The 20190-nt window shown below is 35.9% G+C and overlaps 1 protein-coding gene across 1 annotated transcript; it reads right to left on the bottom strand.

Annotated features, from left to right (window-relative positions):
- Positions 1 to 786: 786 nt before the first annotated feature.
- On the bottom strand, positions 787 to 17267 carry LOC137657921 (caspase-1-like). Its single transcript, XM_068392586.1, has 8 exons — positions 17085 to 17267; positions 12576 to 12733; positions 9358 to 9441; positions 5555 to 5672; positions 3691 to 3811; positions 2696 to 2889; positions 2211 to 2361; positions 787 to 1703 (listed from the first exon to the last, which is right to left on the bottom strand). Exons 2-8 carry the CDS (start codon positions 12716 to 12718, stop codon positions 1465 to 1467), a joined length of 1050 nt encoding a protein of 349 aa, XP_068248687.1. The 5' UTR covers positions 12719 to 12733; positions 17085 to 17267; the 3' UTR covers positions 787 to 1464.
- Between the last annotated feature and the right edge of the window lie 2923 nt (positions 17268 to 20190).

Raw genomic sequence — 20190 nt, 5'->3', positions numbered from 1 at the left:
CTGACCAGTGTAAAACTCAAATTTATCCCAATCAGCTTTATTTGCATTGTACTATTAAATAGGAGTTGGTTTATGTCCTTTTCACTTCAACTAAATCGAAGTAGGCATACACTTTAAATATGCAATTTTATTCCGAGAGGAAATCACTTAGGACATGATAAAGGTGGTTTGTCTGGATGAATTTTAGATTTTGCTGTTTAAATCAGGCCATCGACATTCACCAGCACCTGGGGCCTCGAGCAAATGTCAAATAAGGAAAACTCGTACACCTGAACACTGATATACCATGACAATATGGTGAGAGAATTATGCAATTTTACTTCATTCATGAATTATCCCTCTTATCTACTATTAAGAAAAAAAATGTAGCCCATTGGAAGTAAAATGCAAAAGGTAGAGGCCAGAATAACCACATAAAAAGTAGTTACGTTCTACATAATAATAAATATCGAGGTCCCCATGATAAGTTAAGAATCTAGAATGAAGCTTTTTGCAAAGTACTAGTGAAGATAAAAACGTTGTTCTTCATATTCATATCTAACATTGTCATTTTATTGTTCTCCCAATAAACTACAAAAGTCTAATAACAATATTAAGGTTAAATGTGCCACAAAACATTTATTACCATAATCTTGAATCTTGAATAGGGCACATGCTCACTGTCACAATTCAGGTTGTCTCATCTCAACAGATAAAATTATTTCCCTTCTAGAATCAATACCTTATTCTTTTTCTTGCTTTACGTATCTCAAAAAGATATAGATTTTTCCTGGACACCTTGTTTCCATGTCAGTGAATACATGCTTTTCTTCATCATTTACCAACGTGCCACACGTTTATGGTCCCTCATGAGCGGCAGAAGCAAGGAATAGGAAAGTGTAATAGAAACCGACCATCATACGTATGATCAGTGCCTAAACACATTCTCCACCCATGGGAGGGCCAGCCAATGGCTGCTCATGATTCAGCATATAGGCTGAGGCTAGGCTCCGTCAAACGGCTCCTCCTCTTCCTAACTCAAAGGTTATGGACACTAAAGAAAAATGTTTTGAGCTATGGGCAGGGCATGAAATTTTGACACTAGAATCGTAAACGTAAATTTACGATTAATGGAGCTATTAACATTTAGCGATTTAATCTCCCATCTTGAATGAATAAGAGCTTGATAATATTGATATCAAGAGATATTTTTCCCCACGATATCAATAGTTTCACTGTTCCGTATGACTTATTTTCTCTTTTCAGGCCTCATTGTTGTTGAAATAATTCTATGATAGTTAAGTTTCTGTACATCTTTATTGTTTCTTTGTTTTGTTTCATTGGTTACTTTTCTGTCCATATGACAACTCTCTCTCTCTCTCTCTCTCTCTCTCTCTCTCTCTCTCTCTCTCTCTCTCTCTCTCTCTCTCTCTCTCTCTGACGCCTCAATATACCACAGACAAGACGTCGCCCGACTTGACGGGATTAAAGGAATTTAACTTTCCGCATCAACGTTGATACCATCTGTGGGATCTGCTTATTTTTGTCAAGCTCCCCATCTCCAGGGACATAGGACTCGTAGTGTATAGCCACTTCGCGGGTGACCCTCAGGAGCATAGAGAAGAGGCTCAGGTTGCGGCTGTCTTCGTTCAGGACCTTCGTTAGGAAGTGGAGGAAAACGCTTCCCTTCATCCCGTGATTTTTAGATTTGAAGGCAAACATTCCTGAAAATGATCGTGTGGGTTATTTAGCTTTTAGTAAAGTGCTTTTTATAAAAATCTCTAAGCTATTATCGGTTCATAGGATACGATCTGGTAATGGTCAATCTTGCCTGGCCTTAGGAACAAGAGACAATAGATTAATCCCAAGAGGAGGGAAACAATCAAAGTCCTATTCTTGAGAAATCAATTATAACTCTGTAAACCTAAGCAGTGAATCATGTATTTGGTCGTTAGATGAATATGGTACGCTATAGCCAAGACTGTGAGATCCATGGAAGTAGCAGCTTTATCTAAAAGGCCACCGTATGACCTACCTAAAGATGATGCTGGTTGTATTGCAAAGTGGTGGCACACATGATCAAAAGACATCTTTCCAGGTCTATTTCTACGATAGCATGATGAGTTGAAATCCTTAGAGGTTATCATTTATCCCATTTATATGCTAGAATAGGATATAAAGTTATTAATGAACGACCAATGAATTATAATTTCATATAGTTCCAATCTTACCTGGGTATGATGCCCACATCATGAGCATATCGGCATAGAGGGGTATTGCATAATCCTGATTTAAAGTTAGGTCAGCCGAGTCAGTCTGTACACTAAGAGCTCTGGGTTTCTTAAGCTGAACGCCTTTGTCTACTTCTTCACCTCTGCAAGCCTGTTGGAATAATACAGCATTCTGTAGTAACAATGATGAAAAAGAGTAGGTTTTTCCGGTATTGAATAGCCTTGAGTCGGCAGACTATAGACTGGTTGGCCATTATTTTTTTGTACATGCATGAAAGAAGTCAAATACGCTATTCATTGTGCTTTCATGCTAAGCACGAATGGTTCCTGTTCCAGTTGATTTTCCCCCAAAATTGACTTCTTAGTACAAACTTTGGATAAAAATATTCATTTTAAACAACCCCAATGTAAACCTAATTGAAAAGTGAGACTTAAATCTGAATTAAACAATGAACTCAATCTCAGAAAAAAAAAAAAAAACTCACCTGAATGAAAAACATCTTAGGCTTTCCTGCAAGTGATGGACATTTCCTGGGAGTAAAGTTTTTCCAAAGTTCAGAAGTATTGACCATGGAGTCATATGTCCAGATAAACTCTTGGTTGGTGATTTTGTTCAGGCCCCCGTGACTCATAAAAACTACGACTAAACTGTCACAGTCCGTATGGTCTAAATTCTGAGCTGCAAAATCATGTCGAATGTGAGTAAGAAATAGACATAGGCACAGCATGTTGTTGGGATGTCCCTCTAAGCATTTGATATATACTGACATCAAACCTCTTCTTCCCAAACCTTATACTGTAATACTTTACCTAACTTCATTCTATAAATCATAAAGTCAGATTTTTTACTTCAGGCAAGTGAAAAAAAATAAGTTCCACATACAGCTAAATTGCCGTCTACTATAGATAACACGAATTCTGAAATCTTAGTTGCTAACTAAATAAGGGTCTTCATGAAAAGACCTACCTAAAAAGGAGGGGGGAGGGTGGCGGAGGGGCGCTGCTGACGGAAGGAAAGAGTTACCCTTACTTAACAGAATTCCCATGACAGATTTGTTAAAAAGTAGAAATAGCTTTAGACCATATCATTGGGAAGGTTAATATGCAAGCCGGTATTAGATGGAAGCCAGAAAATAAAGATAAGTAAATCAGAGGATAAAATCCCTCGACTGGAGAAAATATGCTCAGTGTGTTCATACGAGTATATCAAAATAATTGGGCAGATATATCCAACATAGCAATCTGAATACAAAAGAAGTGAAGTCTTGTGTAAGGACAGGAGATGTATAGGATGCCCAAAGCCTTCTAAGGATTGATAGTCATGCCTTAAGTATGGGAGGAACTTGGTGGTAATCATTATCTATACAGAGTCAAAGTATAAAACACACATCATCAAAGATGTGATGCCTATGTATTTGCAGAGTATTTACTAGCATACTGTATATATGAATGTTTGTATGTTAACAGATATCCTACGTACTTTGCTCTAAAACTTTCCGGAAGTCATGTTTGGTAAGATTCATGTAAGGCTGGACCTCATAGCCAAGCTTCTTGAAAGTTGCCCCACAAATCTGTGCATCATGGTAGGCGCAGTCTCGACGCTGTAAGAGAGGACTCAAGTTTTTTCATTTTTTTTTATTATAAAAAGCTAGATGCTGTGTGTCTTCTTCGTAGCCTGGCATAGATAGCTGTCTAAATCAAAAGGTTATTCCATGAACCTCATAGTAAAAAAAAAAAAAAAAAAAAAAAATATCTAGATGCCATACATTTGAACTCAAGGAAATGCCGAATACGTTTGTTTACATAAGCTAACTAAATAGCAAAATTGTTGCCGGCAACCTTTTCAAAATACACAGAACTGAAATTCATAGATTTCTGTTTGGCTCCATAGCCTTTCTACTCAAATACTTTCTACTCAAAAAGACTTAAATGTTTGTAAGTGTGCGCCAGAGAGATGCATCTCTGCCGAGATATACAAACAGAAATATTTAAATTTGGTGATTGCTTTATGAGTTATACTTCTACTTTGTATGCAAAACCAAACAAATGGGAAAATTCTCGTTTTAACTTTTCTTTTGTACGATTTGATCTTCGTTTGATGATGCTTGTACTTAATCGAATTGAAACCTACATGATCATCATTTTCTTTTCATGGAAGGATTTCTGCTATTCAAACGGCATTGTAGGTCATAATAGATAAAATTCTATTAAAAAATACAAAGTTCTCTTTTGTGGAACACTGCTGTGAAAATTGCAACCCTGCATAAGGTAAACTCCCTTGCCCTCATATTTCTTTAGTTTTAACGGCTAATTTATTTCCCCATTATTAGTGAATTCATCTTTCCATCATTTGCATCTTCTGATGAATATTAAACCACCGAACTCAGATTGATCTATTTTATTCCTTGGTAAATTTATTTCCGTTAATCAGCAGCAGCTCCTCTAGGAGAAGGACACTCCAAAATCAAATAATTTTTCTCTAATCTTGGGTAGTGGCATAGCCTCTGTACCATGGCCTTCCACTGTCTTGGATTATAGGTCTCTTGCTTGAGGGTACGCTCGGGCACACTGTTCTATATAATTGCACTTCCTCTTGTTTTGTTAAAGTTTTATAGTTTATATAGGAAATATTTATTTCAATAATGTTACTGTTCTTAATATATTTTATTTTTCCTTGTTTCCTGTCCTCACTTAGCAAGTAATAGTATTAATAATAATAATAATCATCATCATTATCATCATCATCTGAAATGGAAATGTTTCCCTGTATCTTTTCTTTTAATCTTTTTACTCATATGATTATTCTTTGACTGTGTTTATAAGTTGAATGTTTAGAAGTATGTGAATGGAAGTATTACGCTATATAAGATTTGATTCTGAAAAATGAAAAAAACTTATTTTGATGTCTGTGAAATTTGAAATATGGTGAGTAGTAACGTTTGGCTGATTTATTAAGTCATGATTAGAATATAGTTAAGAGTATGATCTATGAGTACCTATCATAGGCCCTTCTGGAATTTGGGTCTCATGTAGACTTGTGTAACTAAAAAACACATGATCTAGTACTGACTGACTTAACAATTCACGATTTTTTTTTGTGTTCATCATTATTATCATACGGTAATGACTTCTCTTGCAAACCTTGTATGGCACATAACTCTTTAACTGAAAACTAGCATGACTCTAGGAAATTGTTTGAAGTTACATTTTCAAGAACTATTTTACGAGTTTGCAATACTTCATTATATATTTCAATTAAATTCTCATGACTAAATCTCGGATCGCAAATATCCTCATATATCATTAACCATAAAATACTCAACGAAGACAAATAGGGAACTTACCCCAGGTCCTCCACGGCTAAATTCACTGTAGATAAAAATCACTGCAAGTCCTCTCCTCTTGTGCTTCATATTATAATATTCACTAAAAGGAGCAACTGGCATTTCTGCATCAGGTCGGCTGAAAAAAAGGGGGTCTATTATTGAACAGTCAAGGCCTAGAGAGTATAGGGCTTATAATCTCTTGGCTTTGGGACAGTATTGTGAAGAGCCAAGAGAATGTTGTGACTCAAAGGCAAGATGAAAGCAACTGAGTAACTTTATCACAGAACACTCGCTATTATATACAAAGACTCCAGGCAAAAAGGGCATACAAAACATAACGGGCAATTTCATGTTCAAACCAACACCGCACCGGTTAACAGTTAACGGTGAGAAAAACAGACATGCTATTTCAGGTTCTTATTAGTGCGAGGGGAGAGCGAAGATACAAGCATAATATATATACAAAATGAAATGTCGTTACTATGTACGATCGTGTGACACACGGTTGGTACATGGCTTCCCCCCCCTAAAAATAACATACTGTACATGTCAAATAGGACGCCCTGATCTGGAGTGTTAGTAGTAAAACTGCGGCCAATGAGTGGCAGTGAGTGGCTGTAGAAGTCGTTGGTTGGGGAGTGAGCGAGTGGGGGATGATGGGTGGCTTTGTTGCTGCTCCGGCTCGTCACGGGGTAGGCGTGTGTGTCCTACGGCATTCATAGGCGTGTGTGTCCTACGGCATTCATAGGCGTGTGTGTCCTACGGCATTCATAGGCGTGTCCTACGGCATTCATAGGCGTGTGTCCTACGGCATTCATAGGCGTGTGTGTCCTACTGCATTCACGTCACCTTCGGTTGAAGTTGAATAGGTGTCCTCTTCGTCAGGAGTGGAGGCGTTGATGGATGTCTTGAAGGTCATGAAGTGGGTGTCCATAAGGGCGTCGGCTTTGGTCATCCAGTCCTTTATGGGTAAATTATCGACATCGGGTATGGCAGCACGTACAGGTTTGGGTAAACGGCTTACCCAAAGGGCACGAAGTAGGTTCACCTCACGAGGAGAGCCGTGTGCGGCAGGTTGCAGGCAAGTGATACTGGTCATTTCCTTGAGGGTGAGTAAAGCTTTTGGTCCCCCAACGGTTGTTGAGAGAGCTGAAAAAGCTTTGTTATACGGGCGGCTGGCGACAGCGAGTACTGCTGCAGAAGGTATGTTTTGAGGGAGTCATAGAAACGGTGAGGGGAGTGGGGGAAGGCGGGAGTAGCGAATCGCTCCGGGGTCACCAATGTGACGGGCCGAGAGAATGTTGTGACTCAAAGGCAGGATGAAAACAACTGAATAACTTTATTACAGAACACTTGCTTTTATATACAGACTCCAGGCAAAAAAGGCATACAAAACATAACAGGCAATTTCATGTTCAAACCGACACCACACCGGTTAACAGTTAATGATGAGAAAAACAGACGTGTTATTTCAGGTTCTTATTAGCGCGAGGGGAGAGCGAAGATACAAGCATAATTTAAACACAAAATGAAATGTCGTTACTATGTATGATCGTGTGACACACGGTTGATACAGTATTATGATAGGCTCCTAATAGGCTTTAATTATAATCCCAGGAAAATATGATTCTCTCTTACTCTTCGCAAATAGATTATTGTATGTTGGCCATACTGATTACTGAAAAACTATTCAAATTTAGGCTAAAATTACAAGCACTTCATTTCCGTTCTATTAGAGAAAGTTAGATTTAATTCAAAGCAAGTAAGAGATAAGCTATCAGGTAATTGACCAAATGATATTATATATAAATCTACATAATATCTAACAAGGTTACATAAACTTGGTAATAACGAACAATTGAAAGAGTTGAGTGCAGGTCGTGAGTCTATGATTAAGAAAAGGTATATCAGTAATTAACTTAACTTATATTTATTACTGACATTGATTCATATAAAGGGAAATCCTTCTCACCCTCCACACTTTATTGTTAGAATGCTTCAATCAACGATCGTTTCAATACCTTGTATCACGCAACTAGTCCATAAAAAATGATACTAAAATAAATGTTCCCGGTTGGTCTGAGAGATGGGCGTCTAAAGCTTCATGTCGATGACTTACTCCTAAGTTCCTAACGTGAGCATCGTGAGATGCCTGTGGCAGTATTTTGTAAACACTGATGTGGTATGAGAGAGAGAGAGAGAGAGAGAGAGAGAGAGAGAGAGAGAGAGAGAGAGAGAGCCCACTTTAAGCTACCAGGTAGTAGGTTGGCCAGGGCACCAGCCATCCGTTGAGATACTACCACCAGAGAGTTATGGGGTACTTTGATTGGCCAGACAGTACTGCATTGGATCCTTCTCTCTGATTACGGTTCACTTTCCCTTTGCCTACATATGCACCGAATAGTCTGGCCTATTCTTTATAGATTCTTCTCTTTCCTCATACACCTGACAACACTGAGATTATCAAACAATTCTTCTGTAATTTTCCAGAGGCTACTTTCCTCTTGGTAAGGGTAGAAGAGATTCTTTAGCTATAGTAAGCAGCTCTTCTAGAAGGCCACTCCAAAATCAAACCATCGTTCTCTAGTCTTGGGTAGTGCCATAGCCTCTGTAGCATGGTCTTTCACTGTCTTGGGTTAGAGTTCATTTGCTTGAGGGTACACTTGGGCACGCTATTCTATCTTTTTTATCTTTCTCTTGTTTGGTTAAATTATTTATAGTTTATATAGGAAATATTTATTTTAATTATGTTACTGTTCTTTAAATATTTTGTTTTCCTTTTTTTCTTTCCTCACTGGGGTATTTTCCCTGTTGGGCCCCTGGCCTTATAGCATACTGCTTACCAACTAGGGTTGTAGCTTAGGAAGTAACAACAACAATAATAATAATAATAATAATAATACCAGTACGAGGATTAGAGATTGCGTGAATGGGTAAGATGAGGATTACTTTTATATGGCTTTATTAACTGAATTTAACTCACTGAATGATAATTTATTAAACAGAATATGAATAATGGTTATCTTTTGAGTTCTCTTGCTTGAGGGTACACTCAAGCACGCTGTTTTATGTATTTATCTTCCTCTTGTTTTTTTTTCTTTTTAAAGTTTTTATAGTTTATATATGAAAGATATAATCTAATGTTACTGCTCTTAGTATATTTCATTTTGATTGTTTATTACCTCTCTTGCAGTATTTTTTATTTCCTTGTTTCCTTTCCTCACTGGGCTATTTTTCCTTGTTGGAGGCCTTGGGCTTATAGTGTCTTGCTTTTCCAACTAGGGTTGTAGCTTATCTTGTAATAATAATAAAAATAATAATAATAATAATAATAATAATAATGATAATAATAATATTAGTAATAATGATAATAATAATAATAATGATAATAATAATAATAATAATGGGTGGCTTTAGGCTTATCAAATAAAAAATATTATAATTACGGGTTGGGCTGCTTGCCACTTATCGAGGGCTCACGGCGGTCATTAAAGTCTGATACATAAAAACCAGCTAAGATAATTCTTTTTTGTCATAAAGATCCCTGCCTCAAAGAGTGTTTGGCAGTTTGCTCCTATCCCAAGTGCTAATCAACGAGATACTTACATGCACACTCCCGAACAGATAGTTTCTCATCCAGTTTCTTGTCTCACATGTTCTAGTCTACTTGTGCTTACATGCCAGTTCTGGGGCTATTTAGGTTTTGCCTGGAAAGAGCTTAATAAAGCTGAGGTACGAGAAAAACCACACGCTAAAATGAAACAAGCTTTGTGTGATAAAGATTTCACCAGAGTTATATAAAAATACATTAAATATCTTACTCAGAAGTTGTAGCCTTCGTCCGTCCAAAGTTCAAGGCATCTATGAGATCTGTGATGATATTATCTGGCTCATCTTTCTGTGAGCTGATTTGTTGATGGGCAGGAAGTATTCCATGAAAGAAGAAAAAAAAAATAAACTACATTATATTTCTGAATGATGGTATTTACTAAAGTATATCAACATGCTTTTTCTACTCTTAGTCTTTAGATTTGTCCACTGTCTAGATTGGCCATAAGTCATCATATATAAATGAATACATAACTGATAACATGCATACATAACATACATAAGGAGCTTCTTATGTAAATTACAATTTCTCGTTATATATATGTATATCAATGTAACTGACAATTAACAACAACAACAACAACAATAATGATAATAATAATAATAATAAGAGAACTATATTAAAATTTCAAGCTAAAGTTTAAGGTTTTCACAGATATTTGTCAGTTACCTTAGAAATACTATTTACTGTCTAACTGGGATCTACAATATCATCTATATTGCTTGCTAGTGAGCTTCTGCGACGGCATACTTGAAGAAAACAACAGGTTAGCACATACTTTATATGACATTACCTTTTGAATGCGGGATCGGCAACCCTAAGACCTATTAGCTGGAAAGGAACGAGATTACTTTCCCTATGTAGTTGTCAACGTGCGTTAACATTCAGCCTTTAGGATCTTTACCAAAGGGGACAGTGACAATGGCCTGGCTAGTAGGACAATGCCCTAGAGACTGACCATTTATGTATATTCTCAGCCCCCATACCCCCTCTCTACCCAAGCTAGGAACAGGGAGGGATAGGCAATGGCTACTGATGACTCGGAAGGTACACCCAAGGTCCTTTAAAGGACCTTGGGTACACCTATAGGCTTCGAAACACCCCCATCCTTAGCTCACAAGGATGGTGAGGTTGCAGGTCCATTATTAATTCCAAAGAACAGACTTCACAGTTGGTAGATTTTGACATTGATGGAATTCTGACTTTTCCTGATGTTTTCCTTCCTAAAAGAAATTATGTATATATTTCCGCTGCCCATCATAGAATTTTCTGTGTAACCTCTCATTATTCAGCCTTGTATCTTTTAGAAAAATATCTGATATTATATTTCTACATCTGGGCTTTCACTTAACAACGAATATGTTCCTTAGAAACCATAGCTCTACATCCATAATACGAACTAAATAATAAAAAAGATCTCTATTCAGTTATAACAAATTATTGATATATAGGGTTTCATGTAATTAGGAAGTAAAGTTAACACCAGATGTATTATCACAAGATCCTGGGGGAAATTTTGTTAACTATTAGTAACATTTATGTCGTCCAATCAATATAAGAAATCAACGGGAATCTACTCTCTCTCTCTCTCTCTCTCTCTCTCTCTCTCTCTCTCTCTCTCTCTCTCTCTCTCTCTCTCTCTCTCTCTCTCTATGTATGTATGTATATAAAACATACATACATACATACATACATACATATATATACACAGTATATATATATATATATATATATACATATATATTTATGTATATAAGAATGCATATATATGATATAAGAAACCTATTGTACACATAGGAACAAACATTCACATACTGTACACGATATGTAGACGCATATATCAACAGTATCCTACATTTCTTTAACTTAGGTCAAATCTCCATGGGTAAAAATGAAATTTACATCTATATAGTACCTTTTTATTCAATGAAAACAGCTGTTCACCCAATTGTTCAAGTCAATCATCAGTCTGACAAAGAAACTACAATCTAACTTTAGCATACTGGGCTACTTCGAATAATTTTGCTCCAAATCACAGGATACCGGGAGCATACTGAAAATCACGCATAAGAAGAAAAAAAACAACAACAATAGCAGTAAAAAGAATCTGGGATTAATACCATAATGTATTTTTTTAAGTGTTGCAGAAAGGAAGGTTGCTTTTGACAATAATATACAGCATTATTAAGTAGCGTGATTTAGCCCATTTCGAGATCGGCTAGTTTATGTCTTAGCTTTGGTGTAGCCATCCTCATACTCCATTAACTCCATCACATCTAGGTCTGATTCTTAACTTGATTGAAGAAAATAAGTTCATTTCGTCTGTGCTTTCCTTTTTTTCTATTGGCCAATTGACATATCCTTAGTTGTGACAGAAAGTAACAAAGGAACACCAAGTAACATAAGACTTCCAATCTTAGATCAAAGATAAATAGTGTTATTTAATCCAAACAAGTTATTGTGAGACCTAATTGAAATGTTCATCGATAGTGAAAGGTAATGAATATAGATTTTTGTATTGTTCACTTCAACTAAACATTTTACCGTATCAGTACATGTTTCTTTCTACAAAGATAAACGACACCTTGATAATAATGGTCTAGACCCCGCGTCACGCTTGCCTACAAATGTGAGTTATATCTTTTGCGTCGTAAATTTTAGGACGGATGGAGAATACAAACTTATTGTATCTACACACATTTAACTCTCTCTCTCTCTCTCTCTCTCTCTCTCTCTCTCTCTCTCTCTCTCTCTCTCTCTCTCTCTCTCTCTCTCTCTTTTTCACATGCATATGTATACCACCAAAAGTATTGCACACGAGAACACGCGTGTTCATCGATAATACAAATATATGCAGCACACGTGAACAAATTTTCCGACCTAACACTATTTACCTTTATGCATACATTTGTATATGTTAGGATATCGCATGGTTTACCTTATCAAAGGTAAGAAAGGTCAAAACCTGACATAGGAAGAACATGAGCTAAGGCAGTGGGTAGAAAATGCAGACGTTACTAAGAGCGATACCAAACTTCTGAACTCAAAGAGTATGACAATACTGACAAGATAAAAATCTAACAGTAAATAAGATCTATGACGAAAACAGAATGATTAATGGTAATAATATTGGTAACAAAATAATAACTATACTGTAATGAGCATAGTGAACATATACCTTTGTTAGTTAAAGTAATCGTTTTATTTGCTTGCTATATTTATTTTTGTGTAACTCTTCTATCTTCTATTGATATTCGTTCTTTAACAAGTGGGCATTACTCAATGGAATATTGCAATATGATGGCCATTAGGTCAAATTTTATATAGCGACACAATGATAATAATAATAATAATAATAATAATAATGACTGAATATGATTCATAGGGTAGTTACTACACCTATCAGTAGAGCTAAACTGGTAAACATACCTTTCAACCGAGCTACGTTGTGGCTCACTTGAAGTTTTCAAAGCATCGTCTGGTTCCGAAACTCTATCAGGTTCTGTTTCGGTACACACCGTGTTCGAACCCCCATTATTAGATGATGCTTGGTCCTTGTCATTTGACTCCATGTTTAGATGTTCTCTCTGAAAGGACAGCAAGTAATGGTAAAGCTGAAAATAGCATGGGTGGTAAAAGACGTGAATGGAATTCATGCAAATGCGATATTATTCTAGTATTTTTTGCTCCTGCAACAGTAACAATTTCGATAATGTTAAATAGGAAACTGTTAATTCATAGATAATTTTCCTTCATGGATTGGGGAATATTAATGGATCCATCAAAAGTATATATATATATATATATATATATATATATATATATATATATATATATATATATATGTGTGGATATGTATATGTATATCTATATGTATATGTACAGTATATGTATATATACATACATACATGTATATATATGTATGTATATGTATATATATATATATATGCATATGTATATGTATATGTGTATGTGTATATGTACATGTATATGTATATGTGTATATATATGTATATGTATAATTATATATATGTATATATATATATGTATATATATGTATATGTATATATATATGCATATGTATATATATGTATATCTATATGTATGTATATATGTATATATATGTATATATGTATATATATATATATATATATATATATATATATATATATATAGTAAAAGGTAAGGAGGTGTATGTTGCGTTTATGGATCTGGAGAAAGCATATGATAGAGTTGATAGGGAAGCAATGTGGAATGTGATGAGGTTATATGGAGTTGGTGGAAGGTTGTTGCAAGCAGTGAAAAGTTTATACAAAGGTAGTAAAGCATGTGTTAGAATAGGAAATGAAGTGAGTGATTGGTTTCCGGTGAGAGTGGGGCTGAGACAGGGATGTGTGATGTCGCCGTGGTTGTTTAACTTGTATGTTGATGGAGTGGTGAGAGAGGTGAATGCTCGAGTGCTTGGACGAGGATTAAAACTGGTAGGCGAGAATGACCATGAATGGGAGGTAAATCAGTTGTTGTTTGCGGATGATACTGTACTGGTAGCAGACACAGAAGAGAAGCTTGACCGACTAGTGACAGAATTTGGAAGGGTGTGTGAGAGAAGGAAATTGAGAGTCAATGTGGGTAAGAGTAAGGTTATGAGATGTACGAGAAGGGAAGGTGGTGCAAGGTTGAATGTCATGTTGAATGGAGAGTTACTTGAGGAGGTGGATCAGTTTAAGTACTTGGGGTCTATTGTTGCAGCAAATGGTGGAGTGGAAGCAGATGTACGTCAGAGAGTGAATGAAGGTTGCAAAGTGTTGGGGGTAGTTAAGGGAGTAGTAAAAAATAGAGGGTTGGGCATGAATGTAAAGAGAGTTCTGTATGAGAAAGTGATTGTACCAACTGTGATGTATGGATCGGAGTCGTGGGGAATGAAAGTGAGGGAGAGACAGAAATTGAATGTGTTTGAGATGAAGTGTCTAAGGAGTATGGCTGGTGTATCTCGAGTAGATAGGGTTAGGAACGAAGTGGTGAGGGAGAGAACGGGTGTAAGAAATGAGTTAGCGGCTAGAGTAGATATGAATGTGTTGAGGTGGTTTGGCCATGTTGAGAGAATGGAAAGTGGTTGTCTGCTAAAGAAGGTGATGAATGCAAGAGTTGATGGGAGAAGTACAAGAGGAAGGCCAAGGTTTGGGTGGATGGATGGTGTGAAGAAAGCTCTGGGTGATAGGAGGATAGATGTGAGAGAGGCAAGAGAGCGTGCTAGAAATAGGAATGAATGGCGAGCGATTGTGACGCAGTTCCAGTGGGCCCTGCTGCTTCCTCCGGTGCCTTAGATGACCGCGGAGGTAGCAGCAGTAGGGGAGTCAGCATTATGAAGCTTCATCTGTGGTGGAAATGTGGGAGGTTGGGCTGTGGCACCCTAGCAGTACCAGCTGAACTCGGTTGAGTCCCTGATTAGGCTGAAGGAACATAGAGAGTAGAGGTCCCCTTTTTGTTTTGTTTCATTGTTGGTGTCGGCTACCCCCCAAAATTGGGGGAAGTGCCTTGGTATATTGATTGATTGATATTGATTGATATTGATATATATATATATATATATATATATATATACAATAATCTTTAATGCTCGATTGTGTGTAAAATCGAAGACAATTGTTACATAAATATCCCAGAGATATAAACATTGAGCCGTTTTCCCTGAGAGGTGTGGCTTCAGGGAAAACCAATACAGCAATCGCCGATACATTTCGCATTTTACCGCTGAGTCGTTGATGATTCCCCAGTGAAGTAAAACTGCCACAGCAACGGCCTCTTCTCCTAATTGCATAAGGCAACAGTCTTATCAGCTGCACCTACTGTAGAACTTGCTACACACCTTGTGACGTTAACCCTTATCTTGGTCGCATTCCTTTGAGTCTTGTTGTACACATAGTAGATATGCACAATTCCATGAACTCGCAAAAAAAAAAAAGGAAAAAGAAAAAAAAAAGAATTAGATGAGCGAGTACTCACCGATTCTTCGCCGTTAGAATGTGTGTTTTTGGTGCATCCCCTTTGCACGGGAAGAATAAGGATGGATCAGATGGGTATGAAACAATAGATAAAACAAAAGCAGTTACACGAATTCAAAAGGAAATTTGAACCGAGCGGAACACACGCGAAACGCATGGCATATGCTTCTCTGACCAGAGATAAACGAGGAGGAAAAGATTACACCTTCTTTTCCGTCTATTTTCCTAATTAAATTTTTAAAAAGTCAACAACTTGATAAATATCAAGTTGTTGATTTTAGTGGAGGTGGTTCAAAAATGGAATTATCAACTTCGCTGTTCTGTTAATTTAATTAAAAATATTTTTCGTGATATCTGACTTTGCTTGCAACCTAGGAAAAGATATGATGCCAAAATTGTATTGATTTGTATTTAATATTAACATGATACAAAAACGGTTAAATTAAACATCAAATTGGGGTTTGTGAAAATAAATACTAATTTTCATTTAATTTACCATACGTCACTTGTGCCATATTCGATCGCCTCACTGAATATTGCGAATGCAAATTGGGAAATCATTTAACTTTTATAGTATATTGTGAAAACAGATACCAGCTCACCACTTTTATTGCATGCCAAAGATAGCGATGGAAATTTTAGTAATATAGGGCTTAGACATATCTTTCCACTTCCGTCTGTTATGGTCTTTCTATGCCAGTCTACACCCGCAAACTTTCTTAGTTCGTCAATACATTGTCTTCTCTTCCTCCCCCTGATTCGTTTGCAATCTCTAGGGACCCATTCTGTTATTCTTAATGGTCATCTATTATCTGTCATTCTCATTATATGTCCTGCCCATTTCCATTCCTTTTTCTTATATGTTAAAATATAATCTACTTTTGTTTGTTCTCGTAACCATGTTGCTGTATTTCTTTCTCTTAGTGTTATTCCCATCATTGTTTTTTAATAGCTCTCTGAGTTGTGAATAGCTTATTTTCTAAGGCTTTAGTAAGGCTCGAAGTCTCTTCCGCATAAGTTAAAACTGGAAGGACCATCTGATTAAATACTTTTCTTTTTAGAGAAAGTGACATTTTACTTTTTATCTCATATTGTTTTCCTAAAGCTCTCCATCCAATACTTATACTTCTTTTAAGTTCGATCTTGTGTTCTGGAGAAACACTTGTTGCCTGTCCTAAGTACAATACGTATATTCATTAACAGTCTCTAAAGGTTCGTCTATAAATCTTATTTGTTGTCTCTGCATTTTCATTGAAAATTATCTGTTTTACTCATATTCCTTTTCTGTCCTACATTTCCGCTTTTTTTATTCAAAATCTCTATCATGTCTTTCAATTCATCCCATGATTCACTAAACACAACTATGTCATCTGCAAATCTTAAGTTGTTAAGGTATTCCAAATTAGTATTAATTCTTATATTTTCCCAATCTAGATTTTTAAAACTTCTAGGCACGCTCTGAATGATTTATGAGTGATGGAGTTTTTCCTGTCTAATTTCTTTCTCAGTCGGAATTTTCTCATCATGTTTATGTATTTTTAGTATTGCTGTACTTCCTATATAGATATCTTGAAGTGTTCTAACATAAGATCCATCTATTCCTTGAATATATTCATTTCCGATCATGCTCAGTGGTATTGTCAGATGCACAACTACTCATTCTCTCCCCGTCCCTCAGGTTTGGAGGAGAGGGAGTAGTCATACCCTGGTGAGAGGGGTACACCGAAAGGAAAAGGGAATGGGTGGTTGAATCTGTGTGTTTGCACGTGTGTGTTCATATCTAATTAATTATTTCGCCGTCATTTTTGTCGGGTCGGGTACACTACTCAAATATAGTTGTCTTATTAATTCCCCACTTTCAAATTCTCCCTTCATCTTCTCACCAAACACAATAACCATCTTAACAGAATGGGAAGAAATGTGTTTTTATACATACTAGGCTGATGAATGGAACTCTCTGTTCTCCTCTCCCGTTACGTATCCAGCACAGGTATTTGCGTTATCTACGAAGCAATATTAGTTTTTTCTCCACGACGTGAGTTTTACATACACCATTAGACACTGTTGAAATGACATTTGCTTCTCGTTGTGTGAGTTAAGACTAGTCTACCGAGAACAAGGCCGTAATAAACCACACTACTGAAGTTCTTATCTAATCGACAAAGATAATTAATCAGCTGTTAGAAAATAATAACGCTGCTGATATAACATCATAATTTCGTTGTTTTTAAATCAAATGATATCATATCTTACATATAATAGCCTTACCTATTCAAAGTATGATAATTTCGCCAAACTGATAATGGCATTTCTATATTTTTGAAATTATCTGTTCTTAATTGCAGGTTTTTACCAATTTTTCTCTCTCTCTCTCTCTCTCTCTCTCCTCTCTCTCTCTCTCTCTCTCTCTCTCTCTCTCTCTCTCTCTCTCTCTCTCTCTCTCTTAACATAATCAAAATATAATCAGTTAATGTCTGTGATGTCTTTAGGTAGCGTTAAATCTATCATATTGAATCAGGGTTGGCCGTAAGGTTACACCCCCGCCCCAGTGCCAAGGAATTTGAACTTTGGACCGGGCGTACGTGCATCGTTTAATGCAAATTCATGGATAAGGAATTGTTACTATATAAAAGATAAACAAAATCAAACACAACATCAATGTTTTACATATTCTTACTGATCTACCTCAGAGAGAGAGAGAGAGAGAGAGAGAGAGAGAGAGAGAGAGAGAGAGAGAGAGAGAGAGAGAGAGAGAGAGAGGAGAGAGAGAGAACATATTTACATTAATGATAATAAATCTTAAGCGTGTTTGTTTCTTCAAATGGTTTTGATGGTTGATGTGTCTGGGCTCTTACGGCATCTATTTTCACTCAATTTTCCTCAATTCTACAGAATACATTTTCTAAGCAAAGTCTTGCCATTAAAAACTTGTTAATACAAATATGTGACCAACCTACAGCAGCTTTCACGACATATTTATGTATGACGTTTTAACTACAAGTATGATCTGGTTAGTTTTCAGATGTAAGAGTTTTGTTTATTTACCAATTGTTCAAGGGCCTATTATGTGCTGGTATGTCGATGACCTGGTTTAAACAGCCAAATCTGAAATTCATCTAGACAAACCACCTTTATAGTGTCCTAAGTGATTTTCTCTCGGAACAAAATTGCCCATCTCAACTGCAGTTGGAAAGAAGAATCAACCTGTGGAGTCTCTCATTGCCATGGTAGTTTGTGCCAAGTATTTCGTTATTTGTCTTAGACAGAAAGAAACACATTATCAACACTTTAGGATAGATGTACGCATGCTGGTATGTATATGCACAGTATGTAAACATTTAAGTGTGCCTGACGTGTTGGGAAGAATAAGAAAAGCTGAACTACTAAGTGATTTGATTGCCGAGGTATGTGACATGAATAAAATTTCTAGAGTAAAGGGTAATTTCGAGGTTCTTATTAATATGTGTTGTATGGGGAATTAAAGGCTTGATATACATGGTATCCATAACATATATTCATAAGTATGTGAATAGAAATCTCTTTTACACAGCATATCACAATGGGTAACTTTGATTTGACGCATGAATATTTCATACGAAAATGTGTTTGTTAATTGCATGTATCTTATGCCCTTCTATATGCCTAAATTACATGTAAAATATTAAAATAAAAACATAATTGACAAAGAGATGGTAGAACGGAATGAAGAAGAGAGAATTAAAAGTAAAAATTATAATTATTTAAAAGAAATAATCTAATATTTTAATACAAACCCTTTACTCTGTCATAGGTTGTTCTTAATTTGACGCAAAGTCCCGGACTCCAGGGTTTGAGTTATTACACTTGAAGAAATAAATTGTAATTACATTTACAATTAATTTAAAAATTAAGATTAAAATTATGTTTATAACTACATTGGGAAATAACAATTATAATTACAATTACTCAACAACAAATTAACACGTGAGTTATATCAATTCTCAGCCTCAAATAGCGGTGTTCCCTCGTTTCTTTTTTTATAAATACTGAGATGTCACTAGTACACTGTCTTCGACCTTTCCTACAATGATAACATAAGATCGTTACATTTTTGTAATATGTGTTCCAGAACAGATGTTTTCAGCATGAGTTACGTAGGGCAGAAAAAAGTATATACATTTTATTTTAAATGGACATATATAGTATAGTGTTCTTTGTTGTATTACATACAAATTCATTATTTAAGATTCTATAATATTCTTGAGAACCAAGGTTATGATAAATTGCCATATGAAAAGGAAAATTACCACCCACCAGAAAACCGACTAACGGTAGATTTTTATATTTTTTTTTCTTAATTCATATATAATTTACAGGAACCGGTCCGACCGTACCAGAGGAATGGGGAGTTCCCAGCACAAGTTTTGCAGTTGCAGATTATCATTATGTGAGTTTTCCATGTAACCAACCTTCAATCTAAAAAGATAAGTTAATGGAAAATACAATTCCCAAGGTTACAGCAGTGAAAATAAGATTTTAAGAAAAGTACGGTATATTTGTTTGAATTACGTTGTACAAAAAATAAAATTCTACAGCCCAGAACGACATATTATTATAATAATGATATGAGCAACTCAAGTATCAAAGTTGGTTATGACACCGAAGCCTTCTTCAAGGCTGATAATCTCGATGCGAAGTTCAAATCAATATGTTTTTATGCCGTTAGCATAATCAAAATGTAATTATCTATTTTCTTCCATATTTTGATATAATACTTTTATGATATGTTTTACATTTATCGACATAGAGAGAGAGAGAGAGAGAGAGAGAGGAGAGAGAGAGAGAGAGAGAGAGAGAGAGAGAGAGAGAGAGAGAGAGAGAGAGATTTATGTAAAACCAAGTAAAAATCATATAATTATCATAAAGACAGCTTAGAAAGTTAGTTACACTTGAAGTAAGATTCAGGAGAAGTAGATAAGATATGTAAGATTAGAAAAAAAGAAGCATCAACATTACTTAAAATAAATTTGATAGAAATTATATATAAAAAAGAATTACCTTGT

The sequence above is a fragment of the Palaemon carinicauda genome, chromosome 18 (genome assembly GCF_036898095.1).
Source record: "Palaemon carinicauda isolate YSFRI2023 chromosome 18, ASM3689809v2, whole genome shotgun sequence".
NCBI classification, from domain to species: Eukaryota; Metazoa; Arthropoda; class Malacostraca; order Decapoda; family Palaemonidae; genus Palaemon; species Palaemon carinicauda.
This window is presented reverse-complemented; position numbering and strand designations above follow the sequence as displayed.

What these genes read in the sequence shown, in the direction of transcription:
- LOC137657921 (XM_068392586.1), bottom strand. Translation starts at nt 12,718, where the DNA reads ATGGAGTCAAATGACAAGGACCAAGCATCATCTAATAATGGGGGTTCG. An exon ending in CAACGTAGCTCGGTTGAAAG is followed by an intron (nt 9,442 to 12,575) that starts GTATGTTTACCA and finishes TCAACAAATCAG; the next exon opens with CTCACAGAAAGATGAGCCAG. An exon ending in CCGGAAAGTTTTAGAGCAAA is followed by an intron (nt 2,890 to 3,690) that starts GTACGTAGGATA and finishes ATGATTTTGCAG; the next exon opens with CTCAGAATTTAGACCATACG.